The sequence below is a fragment of the Populus euphratica genome, unplaced genomic scaffold, assembly GCF_000495115.2.
Source record: "Populus euphratica unplaced genomic scaffold, PopEup_1.0 scaffold420.1, whole genome shotgun sequence".
NCBI classification, from domain to species: domain Eukaryota; kingdom Viridiplantae; phylum Streptophyta; class Magnoliopsida; order Malpighiales; family Salicaceae; genus Populus; species Populus euphratica.
Window position 1 is genome coordinate 217,197 of NW_011500192.1, and position 23,406 is coordinate 240,602.

The following is a 23,406-nucleotide window of genomic DNA, read 5'->3' on the forward strand; positions in this document are numbered from 1 at the left end:
TTTAAAATAATTTTCTAGAAATTTTTAGAAAGTATTAAAAATAAAATTATTAAAATATATATATTTTCTCATCAAATTTTTATTTTCCTATTCATGTAATTTTTTTTGGTTTTGAAAATATAAATTATTTTTTTATTATAGAGTTCATCGAATAAAATAGAACAGTTGTCAAAAACAAAAACCTATAATGGTTTGATAAAAAAGAAAAAAAGTATATTTTGAATAAAAACTAAAAAAATTGTTTACAAATTCTTTTTAACTTCTGACAAAAAATATTATTATTATATTTTTATAAAAAGAAATTTTTTTTAAGCACTCGTTGTAATCATGAAATCAATCTTCAATTAAATTTTTTTTTTTAAAAAAATATGAATCAATCATCTCTCCAAAATTATCTTAAAAAATGAGAACAAAAAACTAGATCAAAATTATAATTAAAAAAATTATATTTCATTCTTATTTAATATTAATGAACAAATTATTTTAAAAATTCTATATGCCTGGCTAATATATAATTATTCATTAAAAAATCAATAAAATCATCATAAAAAACTCATAATCCTAAAAAGAACAATGATATAATTTTTTATTAAGAGCATATTTTTTAAATAAAAAACAACGACAACTTAAATAGAGATTTGTTAAAATTTTCAAACATTTTAAATATGTATGGAAAATGTATTGTTTTTCAATCTAAACTTTATTTTTTTATTAATGCATATTTTTATTGTTTTAAAAAAATCATGATTTTTAATTATAAATATTTCTTTTTAAATAAAAACCTATAATGATATAAAAAGCACATTTAAAAGAAATATTAAGCGTAATATTATTTTGTATATGATAGAAGGAAAAAATTTAATAAATATGATGTAATCATATAAGAAAATTAAAATATGTTTTTTTTATTGAATATTCATGGGCAATATTTTTTTTTACATATTAGGCACAATATAATTAAAAATCAATTGTTAACATTCCTATAAAAAAATATAATATTATTTAAAAATCTTAAAAAATAATAACATGAATATCATGTTAAGTATTTTTTATATTAAAATTCATTCAAAAATAAAAATAATAAATAGAAAGGGATCAAACACTTAACCACGTGTGTGGCCTAACAAAAAAAACGTTTAGCATGTATAACTGTTTTTTTTAAGGACAAGTAACATATTATCTAATTTTTTAATTAAAATAAATAAATTATGACTTGTCTATTATTATTATATATGACATGTTATTTGTTTGTTAAAATTTTGATCATCAAAAAGATGCTTAAGAAATCGAACTAGTGTTATTTCGATCCAAAAAACTAATTCTCAAACTATTGTTTTCTAAAATACCTAATAAACATATTTAAAATCTTTATAAATCAAATTCTCAACTAAAAAAAAATACATAATTAAACTAAAAAAATTATTTCTCAACATTAATCTATTTTTTCTGAATTTTTTCCAGTTATATAAAAACTAAAAAAATACATCAAAGACACTTTTCTTGTCAAGAGAAAGATATTAACATTAAATTTAGCTTTTCCTTCTTGAAATACGGTCAATCCATCACATTCCTTTTCCTTTACTATTTTTTAATGACTCTCCCTCCTCATGAAATCTAGGAACTAAAATGTAAAATAAATATATTGTAGGAATGAAATGTCAAAATCTCATAAACAAGGATCAAAAATAAAAAAAATAAAAAAATTTGGTTGCTAACAATTGTTAACATTCCTATATAAAAAAAATAATATTATTTAAAAATCTTAAAAAATAATAACATGAATATCATGTTAAGTATTGTTTATATTAAAATTCATTCAAAAATAAAAATAATAAATAGAAAGGGATCAAACACTTAACCACGTGTGTGGCCTAACAAAAAAAACGTTTAGCATGTATAACTGTTTTTTTTAAGGACAAGTAACATATTATCTAATTTTTTAATTAAAATAAATAAATTATGACTTGTCTATTATTATTATATATGACATGTTATTTGTTTGTTAAAATTTTGATCATCAAAAAGATTACTTCAATTAATTTCATGAGTCATAAAATTAATAACTATGTAAGTCTCCAATAACTCTAAAATTTATAAAATTTAAATTAATAATTTATAAAAAATATAAATTTAGATCAGAATAAGCTATACCTTTTAAAATTATATTCAATGGAACTTTTGCCTCTATAGAGGTGGAGATATACAAAAGAAGACGAGTTAAAATACTCGGTTGTTGAATGTATACTTCAGTCTAATAAAGTGTTATATTTAAATTTATATATAATTTATATTTTTAATTTTTAATATGTATTTAAAATAAGTTGTGTGTTTTTTTTTAAAAAAAAAACCTACAAATTTTGTTACAATTTGTTTTCATAATCTATGTATTTTATTTAATAAAAACTGGATATGAAGAAATTTTACGTGGATCTCTATTATAAGTCCACATTCAACAAAGGCGGGTATGGAGTATCGAAATCTATCCCCATTGTAAATATATATATATATATATATTAGGATAATAATCATTTTTTATATCTTTCATTAGTTATATTTCATATGTTTGTGTATTTAGCTATTCCATTCTTTTCATCAAATAAATAAATGATATGTCTGAAAATTAGTACTGATGTAGTTTTATCTGTGCTGGATGCATCCTTTGCATATGAAAGATTTGGCTTGCAAAGTCCTCGACAATTAATGAATGAGTTTAACGACCCCATAAATAATAATAATAATAATAATAATAATAATTAAAAAAAAAACAAATGAAAGCATTCACGTAACAGTCAGTAACACAGAACAAAATTGTGCTGCTGGTCATCTATAAGAGAAATTCAGTGGTGTAGAAATGCGGTAAAAATTATATTTTAAAATATTTTTTTTGTTTAGAAATATATTAAAATATTAAAAAATAAAAAATTTGAATTTTTACTAACCTTTATTTATTTTGCAATTTTAAGAAAGAGCTCCATAAGATTGCAAATTTCTCTTACTAATTGCTGCATAAGTTGCAAATTACTAAAAGAGATTCTTCTTTTGGCCTTTTGGAATTCAACATATCATTCTTTCAGTACAATGATGTTTGGATTTTTTTGTTAAAACATTATTAATTTTTTTGAATTTTTTGTTTTAATTTTAAATTATTTTTTAATATTTTTAAATAATTTTAATGTACTGATATTAAAAATTAATTTTAAAAAATAATAAACAAAAAATACTTTTTTAAAAAACCTTCTGTCACACTGTCAAACCTGCAATAATCTCACAAAGTTACGTTGCACCTAATTGCAATTCACAGCTATGCAATTTCAGATGCCAGCAAACGAAAAAGAGGTATTATTCAAACCCAGAACTGATATAAGTCATACAAAGGAACATCCATGCTTACAAATACTAAGATTATACCACCTCGTCAACGCAAAGGCTAGTGTAAACCTAGCACGGCGCTAGTCCCAGTTAAGGGAAGCCTGGTTGCGGTGGCCAATGGGAGCTATTAATTGTAAATATCAACAAAAAGAAAGAAAAAAGAGATGATACCAGCTCTCATAATACTCTTGGCAGAAGCATCCGAGGCATCAATCGTGTAAAATATGTATTGCTATCAGAAAGTCTTCCACATTTTGCACACGTCTCACACACAAACAGATAACACTTCCCTGAAGAGATACACGGGCATGAACATCAACACCACCACCAACAACAAGATTTTTGGTTCTTAAGAAGACGAGCTCGAGGAATCCAAGAAAGTGACCCTCCTTTTCTTGTTTGGAAGTGTTGTCCTTGGAAAGTATTCTAGTGAGGCAGAACCTTTCTCCAAGACAGATGTTAGGGCATGGTGAATAGATTTTGTAAGAAGCTGCATTGCCTCTGCATCAACTACAGCATTCTTATATCTGTTGTTGGTGAATACAAACTCATTCTTTAACCGGCTTCCCAAGGTTGATATTTCTGCGTTCACCATTTTCAAAGGAAGTGCATCAACAGCTTGTCTTATATCGGATAGAAGCTCAGGTCGATAGTCACAACAGATAGATGCCTTGAAGTACAACGTTCCTTCTTTAGTTCCATCAAAATATGTGTCAACTTTTACTTCGTCATCAGCTGTTGGAATAAGAAGGCCTTTACAGGCTTCTAAGGCATTCCTTTTGAGTTCATTGACTTGGTTAATGACTGCGGCAAGCAACGTGGCTTTGTCCATCTACAATTATCATTTAAACACAAAGATACAAGTCAGAACCGATAATGGGAATTGCCACGATCATTAATTAAGTTACATGGGCTTAAGACGAAATAAAAGCGAAACTACGATCGCAGCCAACAGCATGCTTATACTAGCAGTGACATACCAGCAAGATATGCCTTCATATTTCAATGTTACCTGCAAAAGTAATTTGGTTAATTAAGAAAAATCAATGATTCATTCAGCTACTACTTTGATTTTAATCAAAATTTATAGGCTAAGCTGACTCCCTCCAATACTTTCAGTAGAAAACAGTTCGAAAAAGGCCAATAAAGATGAGGTAAATAAATGATTTTTTTGACTTGGTCAACATTTGCAACTTCACATAAGAAAATGACAAAGAATGCACAATGAGAAGGACAATGACCGAAAGAAATCCTATAATACTTAATGCTGTCAATTTCGAAGCTTGAGAATTTTAAATATAGCGTCTTTCTTGTCCGAGACGTCTATTTCATGTTGGCATTTCCTACCTTGATATTAAATCATACATATTATATGATCGAGATAAAATATCATATTCGGCAGCTAATAAAGAAAAAAAACTTAAGCCATCAAACATATGAATACTCAAAAAGACATCATGGTGGGACCATGATACAGGACCTGGCATATTGTCCCACCATCCGATTAATATTATCATTTATCAACTCCTAGTTCATATATATTTGTGTGTTTGTGTGTGTCTGAGGGCGTCTCCTGCCGACAGTAGGTTCGACTCTGCTATATATTAATCTTATTTTCTAGAATCAATATGTGGTTTGTTTCTTCTTGTTAAAATACTAGAAGATCATCAAATAAACGAACGATAAATTAGGACCAGGGGGAGTTTCCAAGCCATCAGTAAACTAGAATTTATCTCCTTTAATATCCCGTAGCCAGAGCTCATAAGTTGGCTTCACAATCTCAAACCTGGCTTATTGAAGAACAACACACAACTAGCTGATTCAACTAGAACTATGGACATTATAATGTAATGATACATTTAGAAAATACATGCTATTCATCCTTCTAGTAACTTGTAGGTCACCATGTTGAGATTAGAGTTCTTATTCTTTTGATGAATGGGATTAAGGAAAATGTTAAAAATTCTATTTTATTAAAAAGTATCCAAGGATGAGAAGCAAGGGTTGCAACCAGTACTAATTAACCATACCCCTTCTAATGCATTATCTAAGTATTTAATCTCAACCTCCATATTTTTACTTTTTTATGACAGATTAAACATCCCTAGTTGACTTTGTTTACAAAAAATACGCAGTTGACTACTCATTGAGAAATAAAATCTAGATGATGTGCCATAAGCCGAAGTTAGCTACTCTTTCTAATATGAAAGTAAAAGGTATGATAACACCATATACGCAGTCACTCTAATTTAAGCTTTATCAGGAGCAATGAAACTTGTCAAGATTATAACTGCTTGTGTCAGTACTTCGTGCTTATATATTGCTTAAATTTAGAGTTTATCATCCATGATATTGAATTGTCCTTTTCTTTTAGCTGTTTTCTAAAACAGTGTCGAAGTTTGTCTACAATCTGGCTTGAGCCTTGGTTTAGTTGCTCTGCAAATAGAGAGAAACTTAAAGGGAAGTTTTGAGTCCAATTTTTTACATTTTCCTGGTTTCTGGACAAGTCAGAATTTTCATTAAATAGGCCAAACTAATTTGGTTGTTTAAGATTACTATAAGATTGAGGTCCTGAGGTTTTTCTTTCTACTGGTATTTTATTTCTTTTCCGATGCCATAAGATTGCTTCCTCCCCGATCAATTATCATGCCTTAAAAATTACTCTATTTAATCCTTAGATTTCATCTGTCCTAACTTTTTTCAGCAACCAGGAATTATATCTTTCAATCCATCAATGATACAAAGTCAGGAACACCAGCCAAATCCCTCTAATTATAAACTAATCAAGTAGTCTTCATGTTACCTCCTATTAACCAGTTTTCAGAATCGATTCTGGTAAAAGTTAATAAACTTGCTACAACAATCAAGGGAATGATTTAGAATTAAGCAGCACTGTGTAATCATATTAAGAAAATTGATCTTGAGCAACAAATTTTTTTTTGACAAGAACTAACAAATCAAGGAAGGAAACACATATGCTAACCTTTTCAGTGCAGGGCACAAGACCGCGAAGAGTAGCAAGATGAGCATTGATCCTCTCTCTCCTCCTCCTCTCGGCCTCGCTATGGCTCTTCAAAGCTGCCAAAGCCTTGGCCTCAGATATCCCCTTATTCCCAACTCTTGCAGGTGCCTTTACTAGCTCTCCCATCTCAGCATCCAACACCAAAGTTTGAGAAACCTTTGGCCTACCTTGCAAGACATCACTAAAACCCTCTAAACTACGCGGAAACGGATCAAACGTGTTCATATAACCGGACCCAGATGAAGAGTTAGCGTTAAAACAGTAGTCAAACATTGTAAAAAGAAGCAAGTTCTTGAATGTTGAAAAATATGCTTATGTTGTACTATATGTTTAGTCTACGAGCCAAAAGTGCAGAAGAGTAGGCCTGGAGGTCGAGTTGTTGGAGCAAACCAGTAAGAAAGCATCTGGAGAGGAAAGTTTTGTTGTTTAACAGCTTTGTTGGTGAGTCTTGATGTTGTTTTAGCTGTGATCATGAATTCCATAGCGGAAAAGGGACAATTTTGGGTTTGAAAGGACATCGAAATATGCTAACAAAAAAAAATCCACATTTTCTTCTTGATACTCTTGAATAGCATTATTTATTTGCTATACGTGTTACTTTCTTTGGAAACTGGAGCTTAATTTTTCTGAGAAAGAGAGAGAGAGAGAGACAATCTTGAAAGAGTGAGCCTTCAAATTTTTCTGGGATTTCAATGAATATACAAGGAGCGAAAGGGACAAAGATCCTCAAAGGAAATGGAGTTCACAGGGATGGTTTTTCTTGGAATGGAGAGAGAGGTGAAACAAATGGACGCAACTCCAGAGTCGATACTTGGAGTTGTGCAGTCTTGCAAGCAGTATAAATGGGGACTGCCCTGGCTATACAGGCTTCATCTTTTTCAACTCGTAAAATATTGCTCGGAAGTTGAGAGGTCAAAAGGGCTAAACCAAACACAGTTTTTGAGCATCTGCTGATCTAAACGCCGAGCAAGAGTCCAAATAAATCGGATAAATAAACGATTTGAAAACTTGTGTTTTGGAAGCTTTGGAAAGGGTATTCGGTGTAAAGGACACCGCAATCGTGTGTCTTTTATGATATGGTGTCCATTGTTTTATTAGAAGAGTCAATACAAATCAGCCCATCCTTTTAAACTATGAAATCTTCAAACTTCTAATCTTTATTTCACAATTTTATTAGTGTCAGTCAGTTTATTAATGCTGCAAAAGTTGACTTTTAAAGTATTTTTTTCGGTTTAAAAATATATTAAAATACTATATATTTTTTTAAATTATTTTTAATATTAATACATTAAAATATTTCAAAATATAAAATAAAAAATTCCCGAGAATATAGTTAAAATACAATGACAAACACCACCGGAAATCAACAACCGAACAAATAAAACATTTACAAGAATATAGTTACTATACAATTACAAACACCACCGGAAATCAACAACCGAACATGAATTTAATATTTTATAGGGTACAATATTTTTTTAAAATATTTTATACTTTAAAATATAATAGAATGATTTTTATATCATCCAATTAAAATTATTAAAAAACATTAAATTTATTATTTTTTCTAGAAAAATAATTTTTTTAAATAAAAAACAAAAACACCGCACACATTATTAAGTGAACTCTACATTAATGATTCTTTTGGGTACAAAAAACAGATTTGGGCAATCACTGATAGTGAATTATTCATGAAAATTTCAATATGATAGTATTTAATTATTATATGCATTCCTATTTCCCTGGTATCTAACTTCAACCACTTTGCTCATACATGTTATTTTACAGCCGCAATTCCATCCAATCACTGTGGGATTTGGTAAATGGTCAATTTTATTTGTAAGTTTCTGAAAATTTTCCATTTTTTCGACAATAATCCCAAATATATTAATTTTACTACTGGATCTGATTTTTAAGGTGTTTATCTAATTTATTGGTTATTTTTCATAGTTTAAGGTGGTTGTTTGATTTATTTTATTTTATTTTATTTTATATCATTCTGTCTTTTTATGGGTCTTTGTGCTGCAATTAAAGTTTTATACAAATGGTTAATAAATTACTTTTCAGAACTTTTGTAAGAAAAAAGAAGTATCAAATGGAAGATCAAAATAAAAAACTTTTATTGAATTATAAAAAAAAGTATGTCAGATATCTGTACATTTATAAAATAGTTTTTATATTTTATATTTAAATTATAGATAAAATAATTAAAATCTCATTCTATATTTTTTTAGTTCTCTTGATGTGCTATATAAATTTGGTTCATTCATTATTTGAAATAATCCTCTTATATATTAGTTGGCTTTAGATCTAAACTAATTTTGATACCCATGCCCCACCGCGAGCCCAAATTATTTTATTTTATTTTTTAAAAAATAATGCTTAAATATTAAAATGAGATAAAAAAAATATAAAAAATGATTATAATAAACTTGTAACAACACTAACACAAGATATCTTATTAAATTTATGGTCCAGATCATGTGAGTAGAATAACCCAATAAAAAAATTTATAAAGCTTTTTTTCAAAAAAAAATATATTAACTTTTTAAATTTGTAACTCGAGTTATTAATTTAAATTACCTAATCTGGAAAAAATAATAAAGTTCAATCAATTCTTAATTAGTTAAATATTAAAAAATAAAATCAAATAAATCTTTTAATTATACAAGTAGATTTTTAAAAAATAAAAATTCAAAAAATAAGGATCATAATTATTATCATTATTATTATTATTATTATTATTATTATTACTACTACTATCATCACAATTATTTCTAACATTATCATTAATAGTAGTATTAATAGTAGTAGTATTGTTAAAATTTTTAGCCCCATGTGATAGCCTAGTCCCACTAGACTCAACCTTTTTGCTTACTGATTTATTCGTATTTGCCTAAAACTAATTTGTCCCACAAACTCAACAGGTTGCCCACACTCTTTCAATATTGTAAACAAGTGGAATACATAAATGAATATGAACAAAAACATGCACACTTATTATAGGAACCAACCTCAACCTTTATTAGTCTTGTCAACAAAGGTTATATACAAGTTTGTAAGTGTGTGTACTCTGCACAAGTGTTCTGCTCCTAGAACATTGCATGCTACAAGCCTTACATACAACCTATTACAAGGGAAATAATATGGAAGATTACAACAAAACTGTCCCCCAAGACATGAACCACGTTTGGCTAGTTTCTCCTATTGATAACTGCTGAAAAATTGCCCTTAATGGTTTCTTCTTCCTTGATCAACTGCCCTGCCACCCAACAAGCCAACTATCCCTTTTGCCAACTCCCACACTGCCATAATAGGTGTCCGCATGCCAAAATCAATAAAAAATCTCATTGACACAACAACCTTGTTGTCCAACCTTTATCAAATGTTTTAGCCACCAAACAATCCTAGCATGATAACCCAACAAAGGCCAATGCCATTTTGCTTCCATCATTGTAAAGCATGCATCATCGCAATGCATAGGACAACCACTAATATTGTCTCTCCTCCAAGACAATACATCAAATTATCCTTATCAATGACTGTCCATCATCAAAGCGCAGACTCTTAAGGCCATGCCTCTATTGTACTGCCTCCCCTTCAAGGTAAAACATCGAACTAAATTCATCTAGTCTGGTTCCTTAACCAAATCTTTTCACGACATGGTTGTCAAATTCTTCACCTCAACTAGTCCTTATCCTCAAGGTTCCTCGAATTCCTAATGGCTTCACTATGCTACCTCCCCTCTAAGGCAACACACCAAACTAAGTCTATTCAACCTGGTTCCTCATTGTATGGCCTGTCAGTTAGCCATAATTCTAGTATAGTTCTTTTACTTTTATCACCTTGATCTTTCATCAACGAGGTGTACAAAACAGACCCCAAGTCTACCTCATCCAAGGTAGTCTCGGCCAATCATTCCCACCTCCTCCAGGCTGATTCCAACATGACTACCACCAAACGCACATATGAGATTTACATATTTAGTGTCCTTATCACCATCTCCTATAATGATAACATTGGGTTTTTTCCTTTTCGGGCATTATTTAGCACAATGATTTCCATCGTATTTGAAATAGTGAAAATTTAGTTTTAATCCCTTACCCCTATACATGAGCGTTGGCAACTTCCGTGGGGTTCATCTCATGTAGAAGTCTAGTAATTCAGTAACATTGACTTATTGGCACAATGGGCTGATGAGATTGGAAACTTTGACGACAAACAATCCAAGGCATACAAAACACCTATTCTAGCAGCATGAGAGTTGGCAGGAGGGACAATTGGCTTATTGGGTGGCAAGCCAGGGAAGGAGCAACAGTTAGGGGTAGTTATCGGTAGTTTTTTGGCATTTACTATTTATATCCTTTATTGATGAGACTAATAAAGATTGAGATTTGTTCCTGCAATAAGTGTGCTTGCTGCTCTTCATATTCATTTGTGTGTTCTGCTTGTTCATAATGTTGAAAGAGTATAGGTAACTTCTTGGGTTTATGTGACAAACTAGTTATAGATAAACACGAGTGAATTAGTAAGCAAAATGACTGAGTTGTGAAAATAGTAATACTATTAACAGGACATTTATTACTATTACTATTATTAAATTAATTTTATATTTTTGGTTTAATACAAAAATATAACAAAAGATGTTGAATCTCACTCGAGTTATGTTAGGTCACCTGGGTTTCAAGTTGACCTGGTAGGTCATTTAGGTTTGACTGGGCTACATGCTAGCTCGAGTTTTGACCATTTGAAACTTAGCCAAGGTACTGGGTCGCCCGAGTCCCAAGTCAATTTGTCGGGCCAGACTAAGTTTTATATCTTTGATCATTGTTATTGTTATTATTGTTATCATCATCATAATAAATTACTACTACCATTATTATCATTATCACCACAAGTACTATTACTTACATTACTAATATTTTTATTTTTATTAACATCATCATCATCATTAGAGAAAATAAAAACTATGAATTTGATTTGAAGGATAAGATTGAAAAATATAAAAACTTTGACAAGCCAAGGAAAACAATAAAAAAACAAAAGAAAATAGGCTAAATCACTTGATTTGATGGATAAAATTGAAATTCATAAAAACTTCAACAAAAGAGCAAAGGGAAAAAAGAGAGTAGAAGAACTATATCAAATATATATATATACACAAATTAGAAATTAAGGGTTAACATAAAAATAAATAAAACTTTAACAAAAAAAAAATAAAAAAAAAAATAAAATTAAAATGACTGATCTAAAATACCAAAAACAATGAAAACCATAGTGTATTTATGGGGGTAGAAGAGAGAAATGAAAGGTAAAAAAATAAAAGATTACCGGCAATAAATAAGTCATATTTGAATGATACGTGCAACCCATAATAAAAGAGAATATAATGAAGAATAAAATTATATAACTGAAGCCTATTTTTAACCATCAAAAGTCGCCACATGCATCGACTAGAGTTTGCAAAGGCTTCTAAATATTGGTGCATGCTACGCAAGCACCAAAAGCTTTTTCAAATTTAAAAATATTATTTTGGTGCTAAATTATGTTATTAACCTCAATTCAAATCTATGATTAACAAAAAAAATAAAAATAATAGAGGCTAAAAGATCCTAATACCCCAGACCCAATTACTTAAAATTCTTGGATTTAAGGACTTATTTTTAATTTTTATTGCTTATAAAAAATAAAAATATTGAAATACCCTTTCCCTAATTGTGCTGATTTTTATCCTTGAAGGTATTTTTGTTATTTTATTATTTATAAAAATATTAAATAAATTAAAATGCATCAAGATAAATCTATAATGATTAATACTATATGTAAAAATATAAAAATACCTCTAATTTGAAGGCAAGCTTTGTGTTTTTTTTTTCCAGGAAGACCACTGACACCACTTCACTATTACAGTGAACAATAGATTATGTGGCCACATGGAAATTCCCTGACCTTTTAGTTGTTTTTCATGTAGAAGTCTTCCTTATTTTTAGTTCAATGAAATTTGTATATTTGAAAAAGAAAAATATATCCAGCACTTGTTAACAAACTCAATTCCCATTTTTCTTATTTTTTAAAATATAAAATTTCACCTTTGTTTTCATTTGATAAAAGCCATTTATTTATATAAAAAATATATCAATTTATTATTCCTTAGAACCACGTACATGTTGTTAACTATTGTAACTTAATTTTGATTTATTGGCTTTTTAATTTAGGTTTATAGGATTTAAAAAGTAAAATTAAAATATTACAGATTTATTTCGATGAAAGTGTGATTTGTCAACTTGAGTGAAAACTATGAACTGCAATGTGCTTTTTTTATTCTATTCTTATCTTCAAGATGATCTATATCTTTAAGATAATCCTTCTCTTCAAGATAATGATAGTTATCTGCTTTTAAATTTGATTCTTAATCAAATTCAAACTTCAAAAAAGAAAATGAGTTTAATTAAAACTTTGTTTTTCATAAACGAAGGGACTCTGATACTATAAATATAGACCTCAATATATGCAAAAAAGGAGGAGGAAAGCAAATGCAGAAGGAATAACACTAGTTTTCCTAGCAATGAGCACCTATATCAATCATCGCTCAAGAAGTTGGCAACAACAGTCCAACAATAGGTAAGTCATTTTGTCCCCTCCTTTTCACTTTTAATTATCCTCTTGCTGTAGCAAGTGTGTGTGAGTAGCTCGCGCACGCTTGCAAAAAAAAGTATACCGGTCGGGTTACTAGTCTGAACCAGCAACTGGGCCGGTTTGGCTAGGTCTAGCCTAGCTTGCATGTCTATGCTAGATCTAGCCCAAAAAGAAAAAAAAAGTGGGTCGGGTCAGGGCTTTAGGCCCAGTCAATCCAAATTATGTTTGTTAAGGGTGTGTTTGGCAAAACACAAAACACACCCTTATATCTTGATCATAATTTTTATGTTCATTTTAATTTGATATTTGATCAAACGAACACCTTTTCAATAACAAAAATTTTCAAAAATATTTTAGGGCCTTCATTGATTTATTTGTGGGCTCCTTGCACTTTGTTTTATTTTTTTCTTTGTGTTTATATTTTTTATAGACGTGCTCAATCCATGGACTATTACTGTTAAATACAAATATGTCATATAATTTTTTTTACTTCCTTTAGCAAATAATAATAGGGATAAACAAGAAAAAAACGACATAAAAAATTTCTTCTTCAAATTCATTTTTTGCGAAAATATTCACTGATACTAGAGTTAGGAGTATCGTATTTTTTGGATTTGTACGATATTTATGAGTGCCAGAGTTGAAAATATTTGTAGGAATTGTTCATTGACGCCAGAGTTAAGAACATGAAAGGAAGAATAAAAAAAAAAAAGAAGAACAAATTCTTAGCAATTTTAGATAAAATTAACAATATAGTATACCTTAAGAAAGATGTTTAAAGAATGATAATATCTTTTTTTTTTAGTAAACAGTACTGTACTATAAAATTTTTGTTGATTAGTTAGGGTTCATAGTGACTATAATATCAGGTGATAAGAGATTAAAATAACTCAATAAAAAAATTATAAAGTCTTTTTTTCTAAAAAAATATGTTAACTTTTTAAATTTGTAACCTGAGTCATTAAATTTAAATTACCTAATCTAGAAAAAATAATAAAGTTCAATCAATTCTTAATAAGTTAAATATTAAAAAATAAAATCGAATAAATCTTTTAATTATACAAGTAGATTTTTTAAAAATAAAAATTCAAAAAATAAGGATCATAATTATTATCACTATTATTATTAATTATTATTATTATTATTAAAATATTACTACTACTACTATCATCACAATTATTTCTAGCATTACCATTAATAGTAGTATTAGTAGTACTTGTAGTATTGTTAAAATTTTTAGCCTTATGTGGTAGCGTAGTCCCACTAGACTCAACCTTTTTGCTCACTAATTTACTCGTATTTGTCTAAAACTAATTTGTCCCACAAACTCAATAGGTTGCCCACACTCTTTCAATATTGTAAACAAGTGGAATACATAAATGAATATGAACAAAAGCATGCACGCTTATTATAGGAACCAATCTCAACCTTTATTAGTCTCGTCAACAAAGGTTATATACAAGTTCGTAAGTGTGTATACTCTGCACAAGTGTTCTACTCCTAGAACATTACATGCTACAAACCTTACATACAACCTATTACAAGGGAAATAATATGGAAGATTACAACAAAATTGTCCCCCAAGACACGAACCACGTTCGGCTAGTTTTTCCTATTAATAACTACTGAAAAATTGCCCTTAATGGTTTCTTCTTCCCTGATTAGCTGCCCTGCCACCCAACAAGCCAACCATCCTTTCTGCCAACTCCCACACTGCCAAAATAGGTGTCCGCATGCCAAAATCAATCAAAAATCTCATTGACACAACAACCTTGTTGTCCAACCTTTATCAAATGTTTCAGCCACCGAATAGTCCTAGCATAATAACCCAACAAAGGCCGATACCATTTTGCTTCCATCATTGTGAAGCATGCATCATCACAATGCATAGGACAACCACCAATATTGTCTCTCCTCCAAAACAATACATCAAATTATCCTTATCAATGTCTGTCCATCATCAAAGTGCAGACTCTTAAGGCATGCCTCTATTGTACTACCTCCCCTTCAAGGTAAAACATTGAATTAAATTCATCTAGTCTAGTTCTTTAACCAAATCTTTCCACAACTTGGTTGTCAAATTCTCCACCTCAATAAGTCCTTATCGTCAAGGTTCCTCGAATTCCCAATGGCTCCACTGTGCTACCTCCCCTCCAAGGCAACACACCAAACTAAGTCTATTCAGCCTGGTTTCTCATTGTATGGCCTGTCAGTTATCCATAATTCTAGCATAGTTCTTTTGCTTTTATCTCCTTGATTTTTCATCGACGAGGTGTACAAAACAGACCCCGAGTCTACCTCTTCCAAGGTAGTCTCGGCCAATCATTCCCACCTCCTCCAGGCTGATTCCAACATGACTACCACCAAACGCACATATGAGATTTACATATTTAGTGTCCTTATCACCATCTCCTATAATGATAACATTGAGTTTTTTCCTTTTCGAGCATTATTTAGCACAATGATTTCCATCGTATTTGAAATAGTGAAAATTTAGTTTTAATCCCTTACCCCTATACATGAGCGTTGGCAACTTCCGTGGGGTTCATCTCATGTAGAAGTCTAGTAATTCAGTAACATTGACTTATTGGCACAATGGGCTGATGAGATTGGAAACTTTGACGACAAACAATCCAAGGCATACAAAACACCTATTCTAGCAGCATGAGAGTTGGCAGGAGGGACAATTGGCTTATTGGGTGGCAAGCCAGGGAAGGAGCAACAGTTAGGGGTAGTTATCGGTAGTTTTTTGGCATTTACTATTTATATCCTTTATTGATGAGACTAATAAAGATTGAGATTTGTTCCTGCAATAAGTGTGCTTGTTGCTCTTCATATTCATTTGTGTGTTCTGCTTGTTCATAATGTTGAAATAAGTGTGCTTGTTGCTCTTCATATTCATTTGTGTGTTCTGCTTGTTCATAATGTTGAAAGAGTATAGGTAAACTCTTGGGTTTATGTGACAAACTAGTTATAAATAAACATGAGTGAATCAGTAAGCAAAATGACTGAGTTGTGAAAATAGTAATAATACTAACAGGACATTTATTACTATTACTATTATTAAATTAATTTTATATTTTTGGTTTAATACAAAAATATAACAAAAAATGTTGAATCTCACTCGAGTTATGTTAGGTCACCTGGGTTTCAGGTTGACCTAGTAGGTCATTTAGGTTTGACTGGGCTAAGTGCTAGCTCGAGTTTTGACCATTTGAAACTTGGTCAAGGCACTAGGTCGCCCGAGTCCCAAGTCAATTTGTCGGGCTAGACTAAGTTTGCTAAAAATAATGAAAACCATAGTGTATTTATGGGGATATAAGAGAGAAATGAAGGGTAAAAAAATAAAAGGTTACCAACAATACATGAACCATATTTGAATGATATGTGCAACCCATAATAAAAGAGAATATAATGAGGAATAAAATTATATAACTAAAGCCTATTTTTAACCACCAGAAGTCGTCACATGTGCCAACTAGAGTTTGCAAAGGCTTCTAAATATTGGTGCATGCTACCCAAGCACCAAAAGCTTTTTCAAATTTAAAAATATTTTTTTGGTGCTAAATTATATTATTAACCTCAATTCAAATCTATAATTAACAAAAAAAATAAAGAAATAAAAATAATAGAGGCTAAAAGATCCTAATACCCCATACCCCAATTAATTAAAATTCTTGGATTTAAGGATTTATTTTTTATTTTTATTGCTTATAAAAAATAAAAATATTGAAATACCCTTTTCCTAATTGTGTTGATTTTTATCCTTGAAGGTATTTTTATTATTTTATTATTTATAAAAATATTAAATAAATTAAAATGCATCAAGACAGCTATAATGATTAATACGATATGTAAAAATATAAAACACCTTTAATTTGAAGGCAAGCTTTGTGTTTTTTTTACTAGGAAGACATTGGCGCCACTTCACTATTATAGTGAACAGTAGATTATGTGGCCTCATGGAAATTCCCTAACCTTTTAGTTGTTTTTCATGTAGAAGTCTTTCTTATTTTTAGTTCAATTATATTTGAAAAAGAAAAATATATCCAACACTTGTTAACAAACTCAATTCCCATTTTTTTTATTTTTTAAAATATGAAATTGCACCTTTGTTTTCATTTGATAAAAGCCATTTATTTATATAAAAAATATATCAATTTATTATTCCTTAGAACCACGTACATGTTGTTAACTGTTGTCTCCTTATTAACTATTGTAACTTAATTTTGATTTATTGGCTTTTTAATTTAGTTTTATAGGATTTAAAATGTAAAATTAAAATATTAAAGATTTATTTCAATGAAAAGTGTGATTTGTCAACTTGAGTAAAATTTATGAACTACAATGTATTTTTTTCATTCTATTCTTATCTTCAATATGATCCATATCTTCAAGATAATCCTTGTCTTTAAGATAATAATAGTTATCTGTTTTTAAATTTGATTTTTAATCAAATTCAAACTTAAAAAAAAATGAGTTTGATTAAAACTTTATTTTTCATAAACGAAGAGACTCTGATACTATAGATATAGACCTTAGTATATTCAAAAAAAGGGGAGGAAAGCAAATGCAGAAGGAATAACACTAGTTTTCCCAGCAATGAGCGCCTGTATCAATCATCGCTCAAGAAGTTGGCAACAACAGTCCAACAATAGGTAAGTCATTTTGTCCCCTCCTTTTCACTTTTAATTATCCTTTTCCTGTAGCAAGTGTGTGCGAGTAGCTTGCGAATGCTTGCAAAAAAAAGTATATTGGTCGGGTTACTAGTCTGAACCAGCAACTGGGCCGGTTTGGCTAGGTCTAGCCTAGCCTGCATGCCTATGCTAGATCCAGCCCAAAAAGAAAAAAAAAAGTGGGTCGGGTTAGGGCTTTAGGCCCAGTCAACCGAAATTATGTTTGCTAAGGGTGTGTTTGGCAAAATACACCTTTATGTCTTGGTTATAATTTTTATGTCCATTTTAATTTGATATTTGATCAAACGAACACCTTTTCAATAACAAAATTTTTCAAAAGTATTTGAGGGCCTTCATTGATTTATTTGTGGGCTCCTTGCACTTTATTTTATTTTTTTCTTTGTGTTTGTATTTTTTGTAGACGTGCTCAATCCGTGGACTATTACTGTTAAATACAAATATGTCATATAATTTTTTTTACTTCCTTTGACAAATAATAATAAGGGATAAAGAAGAAAAAAACGACATAGAAAATTTCTTCTTCAAATTCATTTTTTGAGAAAATATTCACTAATGCTAGAGTTAAGAGTATCGTATTTTTTGGATTTGTGCGATATTTAAGAACGCCAAAGTTGAAAATATTTGTAAGAATTGGTGACTGACGCTAGAGTTAAGAACATAAAAGGAAGAATAAAAAAAGAGAAAAAAAAGAACAAATTCTTAGCAATTTTAGATAAAAGTAACCATACAGTATACTTTAAGTAGGACGCTTAAAGAGTGATAACATCTTTTTTTTTAGTAAATAGTTTTGTACCATAAAATTTTTGTTGATTAGTTAAGATTCATAATAACTATAATATTAGATGACAATTCTTTAAACAAGACATGTTCTTTTAAAGAAAAAATATTAAATATTTATTTTCTTATTCATTGAAGATTATTTTTTTAATTAGTTGTCATGATATCTCGAGCGACATTAACAAAAGTTGATTTTGATTAACTTAAAAAAAAAAAATGATTTTGAGCTGAGGAGTTTCATTTGGTGCTCCGTCGGCATTTTATATATGTTTGAATTACTTGTTGCCTTCTGAAGTGCGGCCAAAAGAATTAGAAAATATATTTTTATATATAGTTGGAGGTGAAGAAGAGCCGCCCCATCGCTTTATGACGGCTACTGCCCGATGGGGTGATCTGACTTCTCCGTTTGACAGTAAGATTCCAAATATTAATTATACAACAAATGAGTAAAAAAAAAGAAGGGTAAAAAGTTAGGCCTCCACAAGTGTTCGATTGTTTTATAGGAAGACTTCTTTTACGAGGCTACGAGGCCTTGCCTTGTCTTCATCATCCTCATCTACTTCCTTGGTACAGCCATCACTTTTCTACAATGACACTTTATCAAATGCAAACTAAAATAAAATAAACAATGGGAAAAAAAAGTATTTTATAATATGGTTCTCGTCCAGATTCAGCCCATGTAAAGATCAGGCTAAAACAATGAGCTATGTATTTGTTCATATATTATGATATATCACCTACTATATTCGTTATTGAGCTCCAATCACCTCTTGCTTGATTGGTGTATATATTTTAGTGGAGTGATAGTGGAGGAATTTGCTGCAAGAGTTACTTCACGATATACATATATTCATATAAATACAAAAATTTGATTAATTTCCTATCAAATTAAGAGTGGAAGACCTTATAATTAGGAGTTGAAAAATTAAATGGCCATCACTATCATTATAAGTTTACTAAAGATTCTAACTTTTTGCCCACCCCCCCACCCCCACGTCTAATGTCATAGTTTTTAATTTTTAATGGGTTTTATACATAATTCATCTCTATGCTCTTTGAATTATTTTAGTGAAGTACTCTATTGTTTTTTATTGCTTGTTTGAATCTGTATATGTTAATACAATGTTAATTTATAATATGATCCCTCCATCTTGAATACTGACCGTAAGTCTATGAATTTGACCAGATAAATGATTTCCATGTATGATGTATCCATTTCTAAAAAAAAAAATATATATCATATCTAATTTTAAAATTAAAAATAATTTATCAATTTAAAAAATTGTTTCTTTTTCCTTCTTTATATATATATATCATATCTAATTTTTAAATTAAAAATAATTTATTAATTTAAAAAATTGTTTCTTTTTCCTTCTTCTTCTTCTTTTTTAATTTTGTGAAGGGCTGACTTTTTCCATTTTAAGAGGTGGTTGCTTATGGTGTTTTTGCACAAATATTATAAAAAAAGGAAAATAATTTGTAATATACATTAGGCTTCGGGTTGAATAAAATTGATGTTACATATTGATCTTTAAAGGTTCGAACAGTAACGATTTCTTCCGTTCAACAAAATTCTTAAGTTCATTTTCAAGAAAATCAAAGATATATATATATATATATATATATATATATTACTAAAATCTTAGATTATTTTTATTATATTTATTAAAAATAGATACATCCAACCATATCAAATGCATTGGATTTGTGTGGAAGTGTCATAAATGTCAAGTCTTTGCAGATAAGATCAATGCACCACGGACACAATATGATTGCACTATGACCATTTGCAATGTCAAGAGCAAATGCGATCAGTCCGATCAATCTAAAAATAAGTACTGGGCATCGGTTTATCCTAGTAGCAATTAACTGTTTTACAAAGTAGATTAAGACAACTTTTTATGCTCATGTTACACTGAAGGTGGTCTATAAGATTATTGAGGAAAACATTGTTCACTAGGATAGTTTACTAGAAGTAATTGTAACTACAATGCCCATATTTTTATTTTTTTATGGCAAGATGATTCAAGATATATGTCAACGATGGAAAACTAAGCATGTCAATTCATCATTTTATTGATCAAAGATGAACAAAACAGTAGATGCAACAAACAAAAGTATAAAGAAAATTGTTCAGAAAATGATCATTATTACTTACAGCGATTGGCATGAAATGTTTCCATATGCATTGCATGGATGCAGAACAGTTGTCAAGGCATTAACATGTGTAACCTTATATTCTCTAGTTTATTGGATGGAAACGGTGATGATGATGCCACTGGAAGTTTAAATACCTTCTTTAAGGGTATTAAATGAAGCGAAGTTAAATGAATATGAGCAATTGAATTTAATCAATGAGAAAAGATTGGACGCAATCTGTCACCAACAATTGTATTAGAAAAGGATGGCTATGGTTCAAGACAAAAAAAGTTACGGCCTCAGGAATTTCAAGAAAGAGATATTGTATTGAAAAAGATTTTACAAATTCCTGGAAAAGATCGAAGTAAATGGACATCTAATTATGTAGTCAATAAAATATTTTTAGGAGGTTCTTTTATCTTTTACCGGATATGGACATAAGAGACTTGCCAAGGCCTATAAATAATGATGCTGCGAAAAAAATACTATGCCTGGAATCGTTCCATTTTTCTTGTCCAAAATAATAAAATTGTTAGGATTATGGAAAAATGTTATTCAAAATATTTGTTTTTACATTTTCCTTAAAATATCATCTTTCCATTGACCAATATATTTGCAAACATATCCTTTATAATTATAATGATTTTTTTGGTCTACTATATAATCCAATGGCGCCGGTATTATGAGCATAAATTGTTAATAAAGCAAAAATAAAATAAAAGAACTAGTTGATAAAGCCTTACTCTAAGATTTAAATAAACAATTGGGTTTCCATAATAACATGGATTTTGAGAAAACTTGGTAAAAGAAGGGTGTTGACATAAGCAATAATAAGAAATAAAGAGCAAAATATGAATAAGAGAACATTTGATAAATAAGGATAACTGGGGGTAGCAAGCTTGTAGCACATGACAAGGATATGATCAACAAAGGGCAATTGACCTTAAAGATAGTCGAATTTGGTTGACAATTCGATTATAAGGAAGGTTCGGAATCAACATTTTTATTTTCAAAACTAAGTTAAAGTAAACAAGTGAGCATGGTATCACAATCAGTTGCACGATCGAAGGTCAAAAGAAAAAAAAATAATGTCAATGAAAAAGATAGAGATAGTGTTGGTGGGAGTTCATGTTGATCGCGAAATAAGATCATTACATTGAATAATCCCAAGTTGATATCTTCCCTGCATTTGGATCCCAAAATGATCCTGTGTTTTTATAGATCCCACGATGAGTTGGATCTTACGATGATCCTTTCATAGATCTTAAGTTGATCTAAATCCTAAAATGATCCTCTTATGGAACTCAAATTCATCTTTCTATAGAACCTAAGTTATCTTTTTATATGAATCCCAAATTAATCTTAATTGATCAGATCCCAAGATAATCATTTCTTTTTATAGATTCTAAGATGATCTTAATCCCATTATGACCCTTTCATGGATCCTAAGTTGATCTTTTTTTATATGAATTTAGAGTTGATGCTTTCATTTATATCTTTTATTGATATGAATTACGAGTTAATCTTTAGTTATATGAGTTCCAAGTTGATCGTATCTCACATAAATCCTAAGTTGAATCCTTTTACTTAAGATCCCAAGTTGATCTTATTTACATAGATCTTAAAATGATCCTTTTATTATCTATATTAATCCCAAGTTGAATATATTTTTTAAATGTGATTTTTTTCTTTATAAAACTTATTATATAAATTAAAAAAATGATTTTTCCTTGTTTTTGTATTATAAATATTCTAAAGAGCAGGTAATTGCTTATTTTTATCAAAGAAAGAGAAAGAAAAATAAATTAAATAGAAATAAAAAAGTTTTAGGGAGTAAAATGTAATTGAAAAAAATAATAAGAATTATTCTAGTTTAAAAAATAATAAAGTGCAAAGGAAGATAAAGAAGAAGGAAAACAAAGTTATCTTATGAGAGAGAATTTTAAAATTTTAAAACGTGAAAGAACTCTCTAAAAAAATTAAAAAAAAAATAATGGAAAGGTTGAGAAGGTTCATAGTATAAATAAATATAATGTACACATCTACATCCAGACATAAGAGCAATTCAAGAGATGAGGCCCCGCACAAAAATAAAACACTCTATCAATTGTACCCGCACACCAAAAACACTCTCTCAACAAAAAAAAACAAAAAAGAAAAGAAAGGAAAGGTGAAAACCCATGACCTCTCCGTATGAGAAAACCACCAAAATAATTAACCCCCACAACGACCACTATATAGTGACAGCAGAGGCCACCATTTGCTTGACCGTCGACGACGATAGCTACAGTAGAACCTTCTGCCATGTTCAACACCTCTCCTCTCACAACAGTTTTCCTTCACAGTAGTGGTGTGCGGGTACATGCACCGCCACCATTCCAGTAGTCCTTCGGCCTAGATTTTAGTAGATTCTTGGCACGCCAAACAGTATGTAAGTTTTGGATTGTTTGGATATTATTGACTTGAATTGATGTGTGTTTATGATATGAGATAATTTTTATGAATTTTGAATTGGATATGAATATTATGAGAATTTATTTTGAATAATAGAAATTATTTTGTTAGGGGCTTGTTGAATTTGTTGAAAATTTAATGTGATTTTGTTTGTAATGTAATTGAATATGGACCAATTAATTTTGAATTGGTTTGTTACCTGGGTGGATGAAATAAATTTTTGGAAATTCTTAATATGAGTTATGTGATTTTAAGAAAATAATGTAGTAAGTACATTATGGATATATTATTGAAAAAATGATGATGAAGAAA

General features: G+C 29.6%; 1 protein-coding gene across 1 annotated transcript; it reads right to left on the bottom strand.

The window, feature by feature from the left end:
* Positions 1 to 3,285: 3,285 nt before the first annotated feature.
* LOC105111735 (transcription factor bHLH106-like) lies at positions 3,286 to 7,463 on the bottom strand. Its single transcript, XM_011007180.1, has 2 exons — positions 6,353 to 7,463; positions 3,286 to 4,201 (listed from the first exon to the last, which is right to left on the bottom strand). The coding sequence occupies exons 1-2, from the start codon at positions 6,662 to 6,664 to the stop codon at positions 3,719 to 3,721; spliced, it is 795 nt and encodes a 264-aa protein (XP_011005482.1). The 5' UTR covers positions 6,665 to 7,463; the 3' UTR covers positions 3,286 to 3,718.
* Positions 7,464 to 23,406: the final 15,943 nt, after the last annotated feature.

Excerpts from the sequence above, each read along its gene's own strand:
- LOC105111735 (XM_011007180.1), bottom strand. The coding sequence starts at position 6,664 with ATGTTTGACTACTGTTTTAACGCTAACTCTTCATCTGGGTCCGGTTAT. Across the intron at positions 4,202-6,352 it reads TTGTGCCCTGCACTGAAAAG|ATGGACAAAGCCACGTTGCT; the intron begins GTTAGCATATGT and ends TGATAATTGTAG.